This window comes from Oncorhynchus gorbuscha, linkage group LG07, assembly GCF_021184085.1.
Source record: "Oncorhynchus gorbuscha isolate QuinsamMale2020 ecotype Even-year linkage group LG07, OgorEven_v1.0, whole genome shotgun sequence".
NCBI classification, from domain to species: domain Eukaryota; kingdom Metazoa; phylum Chordata; class Actinopteri; order Salmoniformes; family Salmonidae; genus Oncorhynchus; species Oncorhynchus gorbuscha.
The window spans coordinates 28,922,710-28,938,397 of record NC_060179.1 but is presented as its reverse complement, the minus strand read 5'-3'; the positions used below and the strand labels follow the sequence as shown (position 1 = coordinate 28,938,397).

Sequence of the window (15,688 nt, the reverse complement as noted above, 5' to 3'; positions counted from 1 at the left end):
TCCTGTTCACCCACGACTGGCTGGCTTTGCACAACACCAACTCCATCATCAAGTTTGCTGACGACACCACAGTGCCTGAGGAAGGCCTGCAGCATAATAAAGGATCCCAGCCACAAGCTGTTCACTCCCTTCGGGTTGGCAGACGGTATCGGAGCATGACGTCTGATAGAAACGGTCTCTGAGCCTGTTCGTATCTACAAGCTATCAGACTACTGAACACTTGAACTGGCCACCTGCTCTGATTCTCTGCACCTTAGCACAGGCGCACACACACGCAACTGCTGCTACCGGATTCTTATTATGATTGCTAAATACTGCACAATTTAGAACTTACAACACAATCCCCAAAACACGTAAATATGGCACCTTCCTGTATTATATGCAGGAAGTTATAATCATTGGTTTTAACTATACATGGCTGATGATATTACTTGTTTATCTAGCGTGATTTAACAAAAGTGCATTTGCGAAAAAAGCACAATCGTTGGACGACTGTACCTAACCATAAACACCAATGCCTTTCTTAAAATCAATACACAGATGTATATATTTTTAAACCTGCATATTTAGCCAAAAATAAATCCAGGTTAGCAGGCAATATTAACCAGGTGAAATTGTGTAATTTCTCTTGCGTTCATTGCACGCAGAATGAGGGTATATGCAACAGTTTGGGTAGCCTGGCTCATTGCGAACTAATTTGCCTGAATTCCACATAATGACATAACATTGAAGGTTGCGCAATGTAACAAGAATATTTAGACTTAGATAAAATACCGAACGGTTTCATATTTCACTGAAATAATAAACGTTTTGTTTTCAAAATGATAGTTTCCGGATTCGATCATATTAATGACCAAAGGCTCGTATTTCTGTGTGTTATTATGTTATAACTAAGTCTATGATTTGATAGAGCAGTCTGACTGAGCGATGGTAGGCAGCAGCAGGCTCGTAAGCATTCATTCAAACAGCACTTTCGTGCGCTTTGCCAGCAGCTCTTTGCAAGCACAGCTCTGTTTATGACTTCAAGCCTATCAGCCTAATGGCTGGTGTAACCGATGTGAAATGGCTAGCTAGTTAGTTATTTTAAACGCTATTAGCGAACACCCATCACTCGCTCTGAGACTTAGAGTAGTTATTTTCCTTGCTCTGCAAGGGTCGTGGCTTTTGTGGAGCGATTGGTAACGCTGCTTTGAGTGAGGCTGTTGTCGATGTGTTCCTGGTTCGAGGAGAGGGATGGAAGATACTGTTACACTGGCAATACTATAGTGCCTATAAGAACATCCAATAGTCAAAGGTATATGAAATACAAATGGTATAGAGAAATAATATAGTATTTATAGGACTAACTCCAACCTAAAACCTCTTACCTTGGAATATTGAAGTCTCATGTTAAAAGGAACCACCAACTTTCATATGTTCTGAGCAAGGAACTCAAACGTTAGCTTTTTTACATGGCACATATTACACTTTTACTTTCACTTACTCCACTTTGTTTTTGCATTATTTAAACCAAATTGAATGTTTCATTTATTTGAGGCTAAATACATTTTTAATCATGTAGTATTATGTTAAAATAAGTGTTTATTCAGTATTGTTGTAATTGTCATTACTACAAATAAATATAAAAAAATTAATCTGCCGAATAATCGCTTTTGGCTTTTTTTTGGTCCTCCAATAATCGGTATCGGCATTGAAAAATCATAATAGGTCGACCTCTACTTGAGACATCTGTGGCATGGTGCTGTGTGACAAAATGGCACATTTTAGAGTGGCCTTTTATTGTCCCCAGCACAATGATCATGCTGTTTAATCAGCTTCTTGCTTGTCAGGTGGATGGATTATCTTAGCAAATGAGAAAATGTGCACAAAATGTACAAAAACAATAAGCTTTTTGTCTGTATGGAAAATTTCTGAGATCTTTTATTTCAGCCCATGAAACATGGGACCAACAGTTTACATGTTGAGTTTATATGTTTGTTCAGTGTATTTTACTGAGCCATTTACTTGTTAGTATTCTTATATTTTATTGTTTCTTATCGTTGTTGCATTATCGAGAAGGAACCTGCAAGTAAGCATTTTGTTGGACGTGTATAGCATGTGTGTACATGTACATATGACTAATACAATTTGACTAATACAATTTGAAACTAGGTGTACACTTAACATACTTGCTACATATCTTTGGTTGATTAGACATAGCTTTCATTAATGTCTCTGGCAAAATGAGAAAGGCATAAAAACCCCTATTACCTGTCCTGTGATTTCTCCCAGCAGGTTTTGACCCAGGCGGGCAGCAAGATGGGCTTCCCCATGCTGGCGGCCACCAGGTACTTCTTGCTCCCCACCTCCCCGGCAACTAGGTGAGTGACAGACACGTTAAGGTCCCGATAGACCCGCCCTCCCATCAGCTGTACCAGATCCATCACGTCAGCCTGGAGGTACAGAGACAGACAGTGACTAACAGACCTAATACATTGGATGCATAACATTTCCGGGCATGAGATGCTCCCATTCATTTCAATGTAACCTGGACCCAGGCAGCACAGCTTCGTAAAATACACACACTGCTCAGGGTAAAATAACGCTTTGTTTCTATTTTCACCCTATTTTTCTCCCCAATTTAGGGGTATCCAATTGGTAGTTACAGTCTTGTCTCATCGCTGCAACTCCCGTACGGACTCGGGAGAGGCGAAGGAGAGCCGTGCGTCCTCCGAAATACAACCCAAACAAGCCACACTGTTTGACACAATGCCCACTTAACCGAGAAGGCAGCCGCACCAATGTGTCGGAGGAAACACTGTACACCTGCCGACCGTGTCAGCGTATACTGCGCCCTGCCAAACCCTCCCCTAACTCAGACGATGCTGGGCCAATTGTGCGCCGCCCCATGGGTCTCCCAGTAGCGGCTGTCTGTGACAGAGACTGGACTCGAGCCCTGACTCTCTAGTGGCACAGCCAGCACTGCAATGCAGTACCATGCACCACTCGGGAGGCAGTTCTATTTTCGAGAGCTCCCCTGTAAGAATGTTTATGTGGATGTATTACATAATTGGCATGAAAAACACTTGCCATCATTGTTGACAAGTCAAGCAGAGTAGAGGGGAAAGCAATGGATTTACCCTAGCCTCTTTGTCCAGACTGGTGCAGGAGATGGTAACATCAGCCATGGCCATGTTGTAGACAGGCTGCTCTGCTTTGGGAACACAGCGCTGCTGCTGCAGGCAGAAGAGCACCACTAGTGGACTCACCACTCGACAGCCCAGCTTTCACAGAGACAAAGGGAGGGAAACAAAGTTTTACACTACTTAACATGTTGTGACTTGTGAGGATAAGTAGGTAGAAGCCAGGTTTGGGAATGTGTGCGTCTTGAGACAGACCTTTGTGCAGTGGTGGAAGGCTGGAGTGGAAAAGGTACTGAAGACAAATAGAGACTTGTCATTACAGTCCATCTGTAATGCAGTCTCCTCATCAATGTTCTTCAAATAACTCTCTGACTGGAGCGCCATTATGGCCTGTTTCAGAAGGAATAGAAAGATGAGTAATTTCAATAACCAACACTTCAATAACAGTAACCAAAAGCAAATGTTAGTGTCTGTTCATGGACACTACAGTAGTGGCACTGGTATCGTAATCAAAGTTGTACTCACCTCATAGGCCTTGACAGCAAGGTCTGTCTTTCGTCCATTGACTTCTACAAACTTCACAACGAAGCCATCTCGATTTCCTTTCGACATGGTCAACCTGCCATGTGACAGAAGTGCATTAACCCGTCATATGGCTAACACCGGCTCTTTAATTCATGACATACGTTAGCTAGCTACAGTGAACATAGCTAGCTAGTTGCTCGATGACATGAGTGGTGACATTATTAACCAGCTAACGTTAGCTTATTTTACTGCCAGTGTCAGTAATGACTATAGCGTCATCTACATATTTAAACGTTAGCTAGCTAACATTAGCTGACAAATAATTATTGCAAGGCAAGTCACTTTCTGTGCAGAGTGTGTATCGTCAAAGTCTGGGACGTGGGATGAGTTCAGGACCCGGTTTAAAAAGGGAAATACATTAAAGTTTAACGTTAGAACCATAGCTAGGATCCTATGGTTCAAACAATGAACTTGCGACTTAAGCTGTTTTTGGGAAACCGGGCCCTGGTTCACCAATGTTCTTACCTTATTGGACCGCCAATATATTTTTTACTTTAGGAAATAACTAGGTTCGTTAAATTATCTAGAACTAGCAAGCAACATTAACAGGTTTAAAAGTCGAGCTCGCAAAGGGCCAAAATCACTGGTGCACGAGCCCCAAATGAAGACGACTGGATGCCTGCTCGAATTGGAACGTCGTTCACAGGGCTTGAAAACCATCAAAATAAGATGTTTAAATCTGAACAAACAATCGCCATCGTCAATTGTCTCGATCACTTGTGTACAACAAAAAATAAATAAAAAAGTTCAAAAAATCTTGTAGGCGTTGCTATTCGCGCGCGGAAATCGTAATCAGATGCTTACGGAAGTGAGGTTCTGGGGCACCTAAGAAAAGAAAGTTAACTTGAACGTGCGCCCTCTGCTGGCAGGCATATAAATAACTATTTCAACACGATTTCCACTTACCCTTGCTGCCAGCTGTGTAACTGATTCAGCATGCCACCAATAGCACACCATTATGTTTACATTTAAAAAAGTCTAATCTGAAGGCCAGTCTACTTAAAATATCAGAAATATTAACAAGTATGGGTTGTAAATTGTGATTAGATGTATTTTTAGTATGTGTACTGCAGCTCAAGATTATGTACCATTATGGCACAAGAGTGTGCTTGTTCTGGCATTGTATATAGTGTTGCTATGCCCCATTTTGGCATAAAGTTAAACATTTCTCTTATCTGACTGTACTTTATAGTCATTTATTCTTCATTAGTACTGACAATAGAAACACACATTATGAAGAACACTGTGGATTCCCTTTTTATTTCCTAAAATTGTATTTACAAGTGCGACTGATTCTTTTAAAATGTACATTCAATATAGAAAGTTTGTCATATTACATTGAACATTTCACAATTGCACTAGTCTTTCACATATATTTATAATCAGAGTCAGTATCATTCCTCATGTCTTAGCAGAAGCTCATTTGAATTGGTAAAGACCGTTATTTACCTATAAATATTAGAGTGCTTTTCGCATTCTGGGGAAGGAAAATAACAAAAAGATTTGTGGTGGTGGAAGAAAGTTCAAACTTCAAAGAGTGAGCAGAGCAAAGTATGGCGCAGGATCATCGTGATTGGGGTAATACAGAAAGGAGACAACGAACGCACATGTGACCACTTCAAAAAAGGGCAGACGGATGGTGACGTCTAGTCTTGCCCTGTCTCAAAGCACTGTTCCCTATAGGGGGGGGTCCAGAGCACTAATACACCACAGTTCTGTGAGTTCCTCCTTACAACATTTTTCAACATCTTTCAACCATACCACACTAAAACATACATTATAAAATTAGGAAAGGTTTGACTGGTCCTGTAAACAGGTGAACGGAGGAGATTAAGTTAATCTTTGTCCAGTGATCACATGTTCCGGCCGGATACACATAAGGTACCCCTCCTTCAGGACTCGTGGCTGTGAGGGTATGTGCTGCCAGGCAGAGCAGTGAGACCGGGCATGATGGAGAGAGGAAGGAGAAGAGAATGGAGGGAGGTAGGTCCAAATTTCCTTCTGTTCGTCTATCCCCACCACAAAAAAAAAAATTTGAGATTAAAAAATATATTCATACAAAAGTAAACTATTTGTGTCATTGGAAAAAACAAAGAAGCAGAAAAACAGAAGAAGAAAAAAGGTTGACTCGATGACAAGTGTTATCATTTGCTTTAAAACAATCAAACAAAGGTTTACAACGAGTGCTGTTTGGAGGCGGGGAAGGAGAGCGACATTACAGGTTTGAGGGCAGACATTTTGGAGACAGTCTGTGATGGCCCCCTTTCCTCCCTCCCTCTCTTTCTCCCTCCTTCAGAGAGCTGAGCAGTCTCTCTGAGCTGCAGCCTGTGAGCCACAGGGTAGTCTGGATGCCTGAGCACTTCTCCCTCTGTCAGTCAGTCAAATCAGCCTGAGTCTCCAATGTCATTGTCCACAGGAGGCGGAACGCTGGGCAGCACTGTGGAGCCGGTTCCTGCTGTAAGGTAGCCTGCTACACCTGGACCTGCAGGAACCACAGAGAGAGAGAGCGGATGAGTTAAGAGAGAGAGATACTTAGGGTGGCAAAATTCCAGTAACTCTCCAAAAATTCCCAGTTTCAGAAATTCAGGTTGGAAGACTCCTAGAATCAGGAGGGAATAAACAGGAAATCTGGAATCCTAAAACCTGAACCCGAGAATTTTTTGGAAAGTTGCCAGAATTTTACAACGCAAGACATACATACTAAAGGCCACTGTGAATGTTCATTCTGGGTGACTGAGGAGGCATGTGATGTGATGCAAGTGAAAGTCACAACTGATGCAAGTACAACATCGTGTGATTATGCTACAGGGTTGGTTGTATGGGGAGGTGGTGCTAGAGATGGCATGGAGGTATACGAGTATATGAACTATTGCTACAGAGCATCCACGAGCATATTGTCACTTTACTTTTTTGGGACACTGTTGGTTTCTCAAGGGCAGGGCTGGCCCATTAGTAGTTCAGAGGATTCACCCATTGATATGTGCTACAGGGACTTCATCCGTACAGTGTTTTTCCAATCCATGTCTGGAGATGGAGATGAGTGGGGGAAAAAGTGGAAATTGAAAAAAGGCATAAGATGGAGTGTGACGGAGCCTTCCGAGTGGCGCAGTGGTCTAAGGTACTGCATTGCAGTGCTAGCTGTGCCACTAGAGATTCTGGGTTCGAGTCCAGGCTCTGTCGCAGCCGGGAGACCCATGGGGTGGCACCCAATTGGCCCAGCATCGTCCGGGTTAGGGGAGGATTTGGCCGGCAGGGATGTCCTTGTCCCATCGCACACTAGCGACTCCTGTGGCGGGCCAGGCGCAGTACACGCTGACAAGGTCGGCAGGTGTACGGCGCCATTGGTGAGGCTGGCTTCCAGGTTAAGTGGGCATTGTGTCAAGAAGCAGTGCAGCTTGGTTGGGTTGTGTTTCGCAGGACGCATGGCTCTCGACCTTCACCTCTCCCGAGTCCGTACAGGAGTTGCAGCGATGGGACTAACTACCAATTGGATACCACAAAATTGGGGAGAAAAAATATATAAATAAATAAAAAGATGGAGGGTGCCATGTCAACGAGTGGAGATGGAGAGTGGCATGGGAGCAAGGATAAAGTCTACCTGCGTCAGAGCAAAGAGAGAGGAGGCGCGCTGGGAGGGCCCTGCACAGGAAACTACAGCCCACTCCGCAGGGGGCTGCTGGCCGCCATGAGAGAGGGAGTGGAAACACCTGAAGAAGGAAATGTGGAGGAAGAGGAGAAAGGGAAGGAAAGGAAAGGAGGAAGAGGAGGGTACTAAGCACAAAGTGAAGAGGCAGTGCCCAAAAAAATGCCCCAAGGGAAGCATAGAAGAACGAAGGATTCAGATTGAGCCCATAGAATGCCCCCTCTAAACTTACCATCTTTGTAGCGCATAACAAAATGTGTGCAGATTCCATTCCTACCTGTGAGGTACCCTGCGGTCTGGGACTCGGAGATGAATAGGTCATGTTTCTGGTCTTTGAAGGCACTCCACACAGTGGACCGAGCCAGGATTTCATTCACCTGCAACACAGTACCACTCAGACTGACACGTGTACAATACCACAGCGGATAGGATAAGATCAACTTGAATGTCCTATGGAGGAAAGTCTCTTAGACACAGTACTGATATATATAAACACTGTACACAATACAGATCACACACAACATATACATTTCAACTACAAGCTAAAATACATCAAACAGCTGTGCTCTGTCTCAGTAGACTGCAGGTTGTTAATACAGGGCTTCAGATTGGGACAATTTAATCGCATTTTGCGACCCTGAGTTGGCTGTGCGAGTTACATTTTCATTTATTATTATTTTGAAAAAAATTGGTCACATCGATGAGAGCTGCACATTCTACATGCTCCCCTCACTCCAAAACGTCCTATTTTTTTTTTCTCACACTACTAAAACCGTGACTTGTTTAAAAACAATGTGCATTACCCTCAAGATTCCTGTGATAAAAGTATCTCCCGTGTCTCTGGTTCGCTGGGGCCTGCCGCTGTGATGAACGAGCCATTGAGAATGTAAGCATCATTGGGGTAACAACCTAGGCTCCAACTGCACGGTTCTTCCCCAGGACACTGTATTTACTGTTCCATTAATACATGGCTACCAGCATTACGTTTCCAGTTAGTGACCTAGATAACGTGTTTTGAGTTTCCCTTGCTCAGGTGGTGACTTAGCGCCAAATAAATGTGTCTGTGATATTTTGTGCGCATAAAGACGTAGTCAAATTCATCTCTATTGAACAAAATATAATTCTGAAAATTCTGGAGCCCTATTTTAACAATTAAATACAATAGCCTAAGTGCCAACACAAAATTCATGACAATCCCTGGATTGGGTTGCACAACAAAATATATTTAAATCATGCATTCTCTGCATGAACATCCTAAAGATGAATACCGTCTCAGTAATCTATTACACCTTTTAGTATAGCATGGTGAATGACTTGATAAGATGGTTACATCATTTTTCTATTGCGTGATGCTGCAAAAAAATAAAAATAAATAGGTTGCGACCAAATCATGTGCTGGTGCCACCAACTGTAAAAGGTAGTGTCACCATTGTCACCAGGGGAAAATTATCATCTGGAGCCCTGTTGATATGTTGGACGACCTGTTGGACGACCTGTTGGACGACCTGTTGGACGACCTGTTGGACGACCTGTTGGACGACCTGTTGGACGACCTGTTGGACGACATATAGCCAGGGGTGCCTTACCTGTTCGCCATACTGCAGACTGCGTGTCATGGACTTGAGAGCCTTGACGATCTGAGCCTTGGTGGCCGAGGGGTTGTCTAAGGTCTCCAGCCCAATCCCTTCCAGTAGCCGCAGAAGGTACGGCACCAAATCCACTCGTAGGGCCTGTGTGTGCAAGTACAAAACACATTAAAACACTAAAACGACATGGAATAACAACACGTATGAAAAGGACAGAACACCAAGTCTTTTGCTAAAGGAATTAACAGTAAGAAAATGAAACTTCATTTCAGAGCGATGGGATGCATCCCAAATGGCTCTATTCCCTATAACGCACTACTATGGGCCCTGGTGAAAAGTAGTGCACTACACAGGGAATCGGGTGCCATTTGATATGTAGCCATAATAGAGACGAGGTACCTGAGCCACCAGGTCAGTCTGCTCTCTCTGGAACATGCGGTTGAGCGCCTCGCAGGCCAGTCCTGCCATGTCTGCCCTCATCTTCATCCCGTTCATCAGAGGACCGATGGTCTCCAGAGAGGCCATGGAGCGCACACATTGCTGCACACACACCACACATACAGAAACATGGCATTAGACTTGAATATATTTCCACGTGAGACAGAAATAAATATAACACAGATTTAGTGTCCTTGGGAAGATCGTTGAGCTCCTTACATTCAAACAGGACTATTGTAGACCCACTACATCAGTACATTCGCAAATTATAGCTTGATAAACTACCTTATAGTAGTCTGTTTATCTTGCCCATTATATATCATGAATTTAGGTTTGTTGTAGCCCTAGACTGAACGCACCTCATTGTCCGACAGCACGTGGATGAGGCGGATGGAGCTCTTGGGCACGGCGTTGTTCTTGTGGGTCAGTGCAGACAGGATGCGAGGCAGGTGGCCCAGGGGAGGGACCTGGTCACACAGCTGGGTCTGTGTGCTGAACAAACACACCGCCGCCGTGGTAACCGTCTCCAGGGCCTCACCCTGTTGGAAACATGCAGCGAAAGGTTCAATCAAACCAAAATGGAAATACAGGGTATTCTATGAGATGACTATTTTTTCTGCTCAGTTACAGGAAGTGTTTGTGTACGAAATGTGCTTTAATTCACTCAGTGAGATAAACTCACAGGCGCAAGAAGATGAACACGCGAGTGTACTCACATTGGGGTTGTTTTTCTCGTACAGCTCAGTAAGGGTCTCCAGGAGGGACACAAGGAACTCCCTGGGTTTGCGCAGCACCCAGCCTGGCTGAGCGATGAAGATACGCAGGAAGACTCCGCCCACCGCCAGCTCACCCTGCCCCGCCCCATACGCCACCGTGAACTCCTCTGGCAGCTGCGCATACAGTCAACAGCATACCATTAACACGCCGTATATCATAAACATTAGTACAATGGGCGTCCCATGTGATTATTTTGTTGCTTCAGCATTTATCCCCGTTTATCCCCACAACATACAGAACAGCATTAGATTGAATGTGGATACACTTACTCTCCAGTTGACATCAGGATTATCCTTTTGCTGTTTGAAGTGCCTGCAGAGGACACGGGAGGAATATATCGTACAAAAGACACAAATCAAATATATAGCATAAATGGTGTATTTCATCATTTCACAGCTAACTGTTGTGCTGTCATTATGTCAACACTTTACAGGGCCACGAACAATTTAACAATTTGGGGCCTAACGACCACAAAGCCACAGGGGTGGGTGAGTGACAGAGTGTGAAAAAAAAAAAAGTGGTTGCGTACTCGAGCATCATCTCACGGACGGTGGTGGAGACAGTCTCCCGGGAGCCGTCGTTCCAGATGAGCTCGGGGTTCTCGTGCGTCCCCTCGAAGATGTGCACTGCCGCCTCCGCGTTGTCCCGCATGGCGTCCATGAACACACCTGGCAGGAAACGCATCAGAGTCAGCCGCACCTGAGAGGGAGGGATGAGGCAGAGAGAGAGAGAAGGACAGAAGAGGTGGGACAGAGAATGAGGGAATTTTTTTAAAAACACTTCCAAAATGGCACCCTCGTTCCTATTTAGTGCACTACTTTTCCCTATTCACAAAATTGGGAATAGGATGCCATTTGGGGCACAGTACTAAAGTAGTCTCTACAGAGGGATAAGGTCTCTCCCTATGATCCTCCACACAGGGATAGTGCCTCACCTTGGGCCCCACCAGCTTGTCAGAGGTCATTTTGGAGAAGAGCTCGGCCGTCTGGGAGCGCACCTGGGGGTGGGTGGAGTTACAGAAGAGGTCCAGCAGGTAGATCAACGCACCTGGAGGAGAGAGGGGAGAGAAAGCGGGAAGGTTACCCATGGCAACAGACATTGACATAAGCCCATATACACAACAGAACATAATACTGTATACTCAAGAACAAACAACAATTCGGTATAATACCGACCCTTAGTCATAGCTTCTTTGACTATCTTGGTGTTGGAGGTCAAGGCGTATAAAGTTTCCAGTACAAGCTGCCGGCCTGAAAGGGATACAGAAAATCAGACAGGGGGTTTCTGAATAAAGTGTATATAGCTAGTAGAACAGACTAGTAGATGCAGTAGGTGTTCAGTGGTCTTACTGGAGGGCAGAGAGTGCAGTAGCACCAGTAGGTTGGACAGCACCAGGGACTCAGCGATGTTAGCCACACAGTCCTGGTTGGAGGTGACCGTGTTCACAACCTTATGGAGGACACAAGAACAGGTCTCAGGTCGCGGATTAAAATATACAGTGCATGTGGGATGATTGATTGGTTGATTTCGGAAAAAAGATACGGCCCACAGGATATCACACAAAAGTGTTATAACAAATTCCATCGATAATAAAATATGAATATTCTAGTTGTGTTTTACCTCCAGAGCTAGCTGCTGTACCTTCCCAGCCCCGTGAACCCGTAACAAGGAGAACAGCAGCTTGAAATGGCCGATGCACTCCGTCTCCGAACCTGGGGGTCACAAAAGAGCCAAGTTAGCAAACCGTAAAAGACCAATGAGCACTCAGTTTGTTTTCAGTTTGTTCAGCTGAGGAGAAAAGGCAACGGAGACGGTGCAAAACAAAAGGAGGAGAGGCATTTCTTAACGCTCCTAAACCAAAATGCGTGTGCTTGCTTCGGCAATCATAAAAAGTCAATTTCCTGGTAGTGGAAGAAGTGGTAGTAGCAGTTTTGACTGCAGTAGTAGTAAGAGTGACTGTGGATATCACAGAAGTAGGTTGCTGTGTACCTGGGTTGTTCTTGATGACGTTGCGGAGGGCCTCCAGGGCCATCTCGGCCCAGCGGAGCCTCTCTGCGTGCTGCTGGGACTCCACCTTGTTGCTCTGGGACATGGCCAGCAGGGTGGTGAGGTACTGGGCCTGGGAGCCCACGTAGTCCAGCAGACTGGCTGCAAACGTCTTGGGGTACTGGACCATGAAGACATGGTTATAGGCTTATAATAAAAGCTTATAACACCTTTTATCTGGTGTTACGAACTAATGCTATGGATGGATATAGCCTAGAAATACATCAAATTACTAGCGTTCTATTTAATGATATTATTGTAGCTAAATACCTAGGTATTACCACATAATTACCTGCAGGTTTTCAGATATTACTGTGAGCTGCGTGAAGCAAATGGATTTACCGTGACTCAGTGCTACTTAATGACAGGACTATGACATGACAATGGCTACAATGTTGTTAGTATCGTAACTGGGAGGAGTATGATGCAAGGTCAAACGCTACGCCGAGTGTCGGAGCTCACCTCCAGAGGATAGGTAGGCTGCTCATTGTAGACCCTGACAAAGATCTCACCCACGATCAGCTCTTTACCGTGGTCACTGAACACAAACTCTGAGCCAAAGCTCTTATCGTTCTCCCCCTAGGACAGAGTGAGAGAGAGAAAGAGAGGCATGACTATACTAACACATGATGCCTAATAATACACAGTCCATTTTGTTTTGTACGGTGCCTAATGAACAGCGACAACAGACATCCATGCTGAAACATATGATAGAGCCAGTCCATGTGCTCTCGTCTGCTCACCCTCCTGATGTTGGCTTCCTGCTGGGCCTCCAGGAACTCCAGCAGCTCGGCCCGGGTCCCGTTGTTCCAGATAAGGTAGGGGTTCTCAGAGTTACTGTTCAGCAGCTTCAACACCTGGTAGACATGGAAACAGAAGCATGAGTGAATGTAGGTGAAGAGTGGCATAGCAGAGTAATATTGTCATGAGTGTTTTAATCTAGTGGGTCTATGAGTGTGTGTGTGTTAGTGTGTCTAATCTGCATATCTACCTTTTACACTTTTCCATAATCACTAACCTCAGCCGGTACCGCCGACCCTAACCTCCTCGAAATATAGGGTGTGAGCATGGCTGCCAGGCTCTTACGAATGGTCGGGTTCTCCGGGGGTTGCCCCTCCACCCCGTTAGTCTCCACTACACCTCCCTCTCCGGTGGGTGGGGTGTAGCCCCCCAGACGGCTAAGGGCCACTAGGCTAAGCTTGGCCAGGCTGTTGGCCACCTCCTGCTGGTTGGTGTCCTGGCTGGTGGCCACGCCGCTCTCCTCCAGCGTGTAGTCGTAGTTGAACAGGTGCACCAGGAGGTGCCAGAGCACACCGGCGTGGTACAGGTGCGTCTGCAGGAAGTAATCCACGGCGAAGGAGCTGACGCACTGCACGGCCAGTGCCGCCGTCCGCGGGAGACCCTGAGAGTGTACAAGAGAAGATTGCTTTCAATACAAGGTACGCGCTCAATTAAACAACGTTCTTTTTTTATAGTATAAATGTGCGTCCTTTCTGCATTGGATGATACAGTGGTATCAAGGTGTATACAAAGCCAGAGATACAAGGCTGTTGTTGTATGACTAAGTAGAGATCTCACCTTCCCATAGTAGAGCACGTGACAGAGGTCCCTGATGATGTTAGGGAGCTCGATGATCTTTTCCCGGCACTCCTCAAACTGAGCCGCGACACTGTAGCACTTACACACCTGGCCGCACACCTAGGCACAGGCAACACAACCCCTTTCAACACTGAACTGTTCCACTCATCTCCAGCCAGACATGTACGGCTCAGAATACAGTGCTAATAATGTGACAGATGTTTGTGGATGTGCTGTATTCTTCAAGTATATATATTTGAATAGATGCCGTCCACAATCATTAAGGCGATTTGACACTATTCAGACAGGGTAGGCACGAGGATTGAACCCCGGTCCCTGGTGGGGGAATCGTAAGTGACCACGGCTCTGCACTGTGGATCTGGTGATCTTACTTGAACAGCCATGTCATCAGACTTGCTGGAAGCGGTTAAAACAGCGACACACCGGGACAGCGCGTCCAACAGAATCTGGCGGAAAAGGGGGGGGGATACTTTTTTTAGATCATGTTATAAACATTGAAAGTATGAATGTAGGAATGTCAAATCGGGAAAAGGTGAATATTGTTGCAACAATAGTATCTGAGTCGTATTCATTAGTTCCAAAACGAAGCAAAATGTTTTTCAATTAGAAAACTAAAATAACCATTTCTTATTAGACAACTCTAAGTAGATCCCTCCCGGTTTCAGTCAGTTTACTATCGTTTGCTTCTGTTTGGTGCCTAATGAATATGATCCTGATCTCCGAATAGCCAGTAGGGCTGTTAGTTCTACCTCGATGCCACTTTCTCTGCGTAGTTCCTCAGCGTTTAGGGCGGAGCAGTTGACCGTGTGGAAGGCCAGTTCGATTGCAGCCGGGAGCAGGGGGGAAGTCTTGGAGAACAGCTGCTCATCACCAGTCTCCATGGTGATGGTCTTGATGAGCATGGGGTAGCCGGCGTACTTGTAGGGTTCCAGTTCTGTTGACAAGAGGACAACAGTTGACATTAATATTACTCTTGGAAAGTAGCAAAAGTGTCAACAGGTAAACACTACTGTTAGCTAGCAAAGAGATCTGCAGTGGCTAATGACCCAGATGCTAAGCTAACCAGCCAATGTAGGTTTGCTTATATATATATATATATATATATATATATATATATATCTACACACCATTTCTTTGGGGGGCCGCACAGCCCTCCATGTGCTCGCCATTAGGTGCCGAGATGAGATCCTCAGACCCCTTGTGAGACCTTATGCTGGTGCAGTTGGCCCTGGGTTCCTTCTAATGCTAGACCTCATATGGATGGAATGTTTCAGCAGTGTACCCACCGCCAAACCGGTCATGCTGGAGGATGTTGCAGGCAGCAGAACGTTCTCCACGGCGTCTCCAGACTGTCACGTCTGTCACATGTGCTCAGTGTGAACCTGCTTTCATCTGTGAAGAGCACAGTGAGCCAGTGGCGATTTTGCCAATCTTGGTGTTCCCAAGCATCCTGCACAGTGTTGGGCTGTAAGCACAACCCCCACCCGTGGAGGTCGGGCCCTCATACCACCCCATGGAGTCGGTTTCTGACCGTTTGAGCGGACACATGCACATTTGTGGCCTGCTGGAGGTCATTTTGCAGGGCTCTGGCAGTGCTCCTCCTGCTACTCCTTGCACAAAGGTGAAGGTAGCGGTCCTGCTGCTGGGTTGTTGCCCTCCTACGGCCTCCTCCACGTCTCCTGATGTACTGGCCTGTCTCCTGGTAGCGCCTCCATGCTCTGGACACTACACTGACAGACACAGCAAACCTTCTTGCCACAGCAAACCTTCTTGCCACAGCTTGCATTGATGTTCCATCCTGGATGCGCTGCACTACCTGAGCCACTTGTGTGGGTTGTAGACTCCGTCTCATGCTACCACTAGAGTGAAAGCTTTGGAAATATGCTTGGGGT

At 45.5% G+C, this 15,688-nt stretch overlaps 2 protein-coding genes across 7 annotated transcripts in view; both read right to left on the bottom strand.

Moving 5' to 3' along the window:
* Positions 1-4,521, bottom strand: part of topbp1 (DNA topoisomerase II binding protein 1) — a 30,930-nt gene extending 26,409 nt beyond the window's left edge. The window contains exons 1-5 of the mRNA XM_046356052.1: positions 4,173-4,521; positions 3,648-3,741; positions 3,378-3,512; positions 3,120-3,263; positions 2,251-2,432 (exon numbers count right to left, since the gene is read on the bottom strand). Of these exons, the coding sequence (XP_046212008.1) occupies positions 2,251-2,432; positions 3,120-3,263; positions 3,378-3,512; positions 3,648-3,734 (548 nt within the window). The 5' untranslated portion in view covers positions 3,735-3,741; positions 4,173-4,521. The remainder of the gene's footprint in view (positions 1-2,250; positions 2,433-3,119; positions 3,264-3,377; positions 3,513-3,647; positions 3,742-4,172) is intronic.
* A 420-nt stretch (positions 4,522-4,941) lies between these two features.
* The window catches only part of LOC124039744 (dnaJ homolog subfamily C member 13-like), a 48,246-nt gene continuing 37,499 nt past the window's right edge, over positions 4,942-15,688 (bottom strand). For all 6 annotated transcript variants that reach the window (XM_046356048.1, XM_046356044.1, XM_046356045.1 and 3 more), the window contains 19 exons: positions 14,546-14,730; positions 14,168-14,242; positions 13,776-13,895; positions 13,216-13,599; positions 12,941-13,054; positions 12,660-12,776; positions 12,141-12,318; positions 11,772-11,863; positions 11,501-11,600; positions 11,327-11,401; positions 11,086-11,198; positions 10,681-10,850; positions 10,421-10,463; positions 10,091-10,264; positions 9,734-9,913; positions 9,336-9,476; positions 8,937-9,080; positions 7,628-7,727; positions 4,942-6,189 (listed from right to left, as the gene is read on the bottom strand). In XM_046356048.1, the coding sequence (XP_046212004.1) occupies positions 6,092-6,189; positions 7,628-7,727; positions 8,937-9,080; positions 9,336-9,476; positions 9,734-9,913; positions 10,091-10,264; positions 10,421-10,463; positions 10,681-10,850; positions 11,086-11,198; positions 11,327-11,401; positions 11,501-11,600; positions 11,772-11,863; positions 12,141-12,318; positions 12,660-12,776; positions 12,941-13,054; positions 13,216-13,599; positions 13,776-13,895; positions 14,168-14,242; positions 14,546-14,730 (2,603 nt within the window). In that variant the 3' untranslated portion in view covers positions 4,942-6,091. The remainder of the gene's footprint in view (positions 6,190-7,627; positions 7,728-8,936; positions 9,081-9,335; positions 9,477-9,733; positions 9,914-10,090; positions 10,265-10,420; positions 10,464-10,680; positions 10,851-11,085; positions 11,199-11,326; positions 11,402-11,500; positions 11,601-11,771; positions 11,864-12,140; positions 12,319-12,659; positions 12,777-12,940; positions 13,055-13,215; positions 13,600-13,775; positions 13,896-14,167; positions 14,243-14,545; positions 14,731-15,688) is intronic.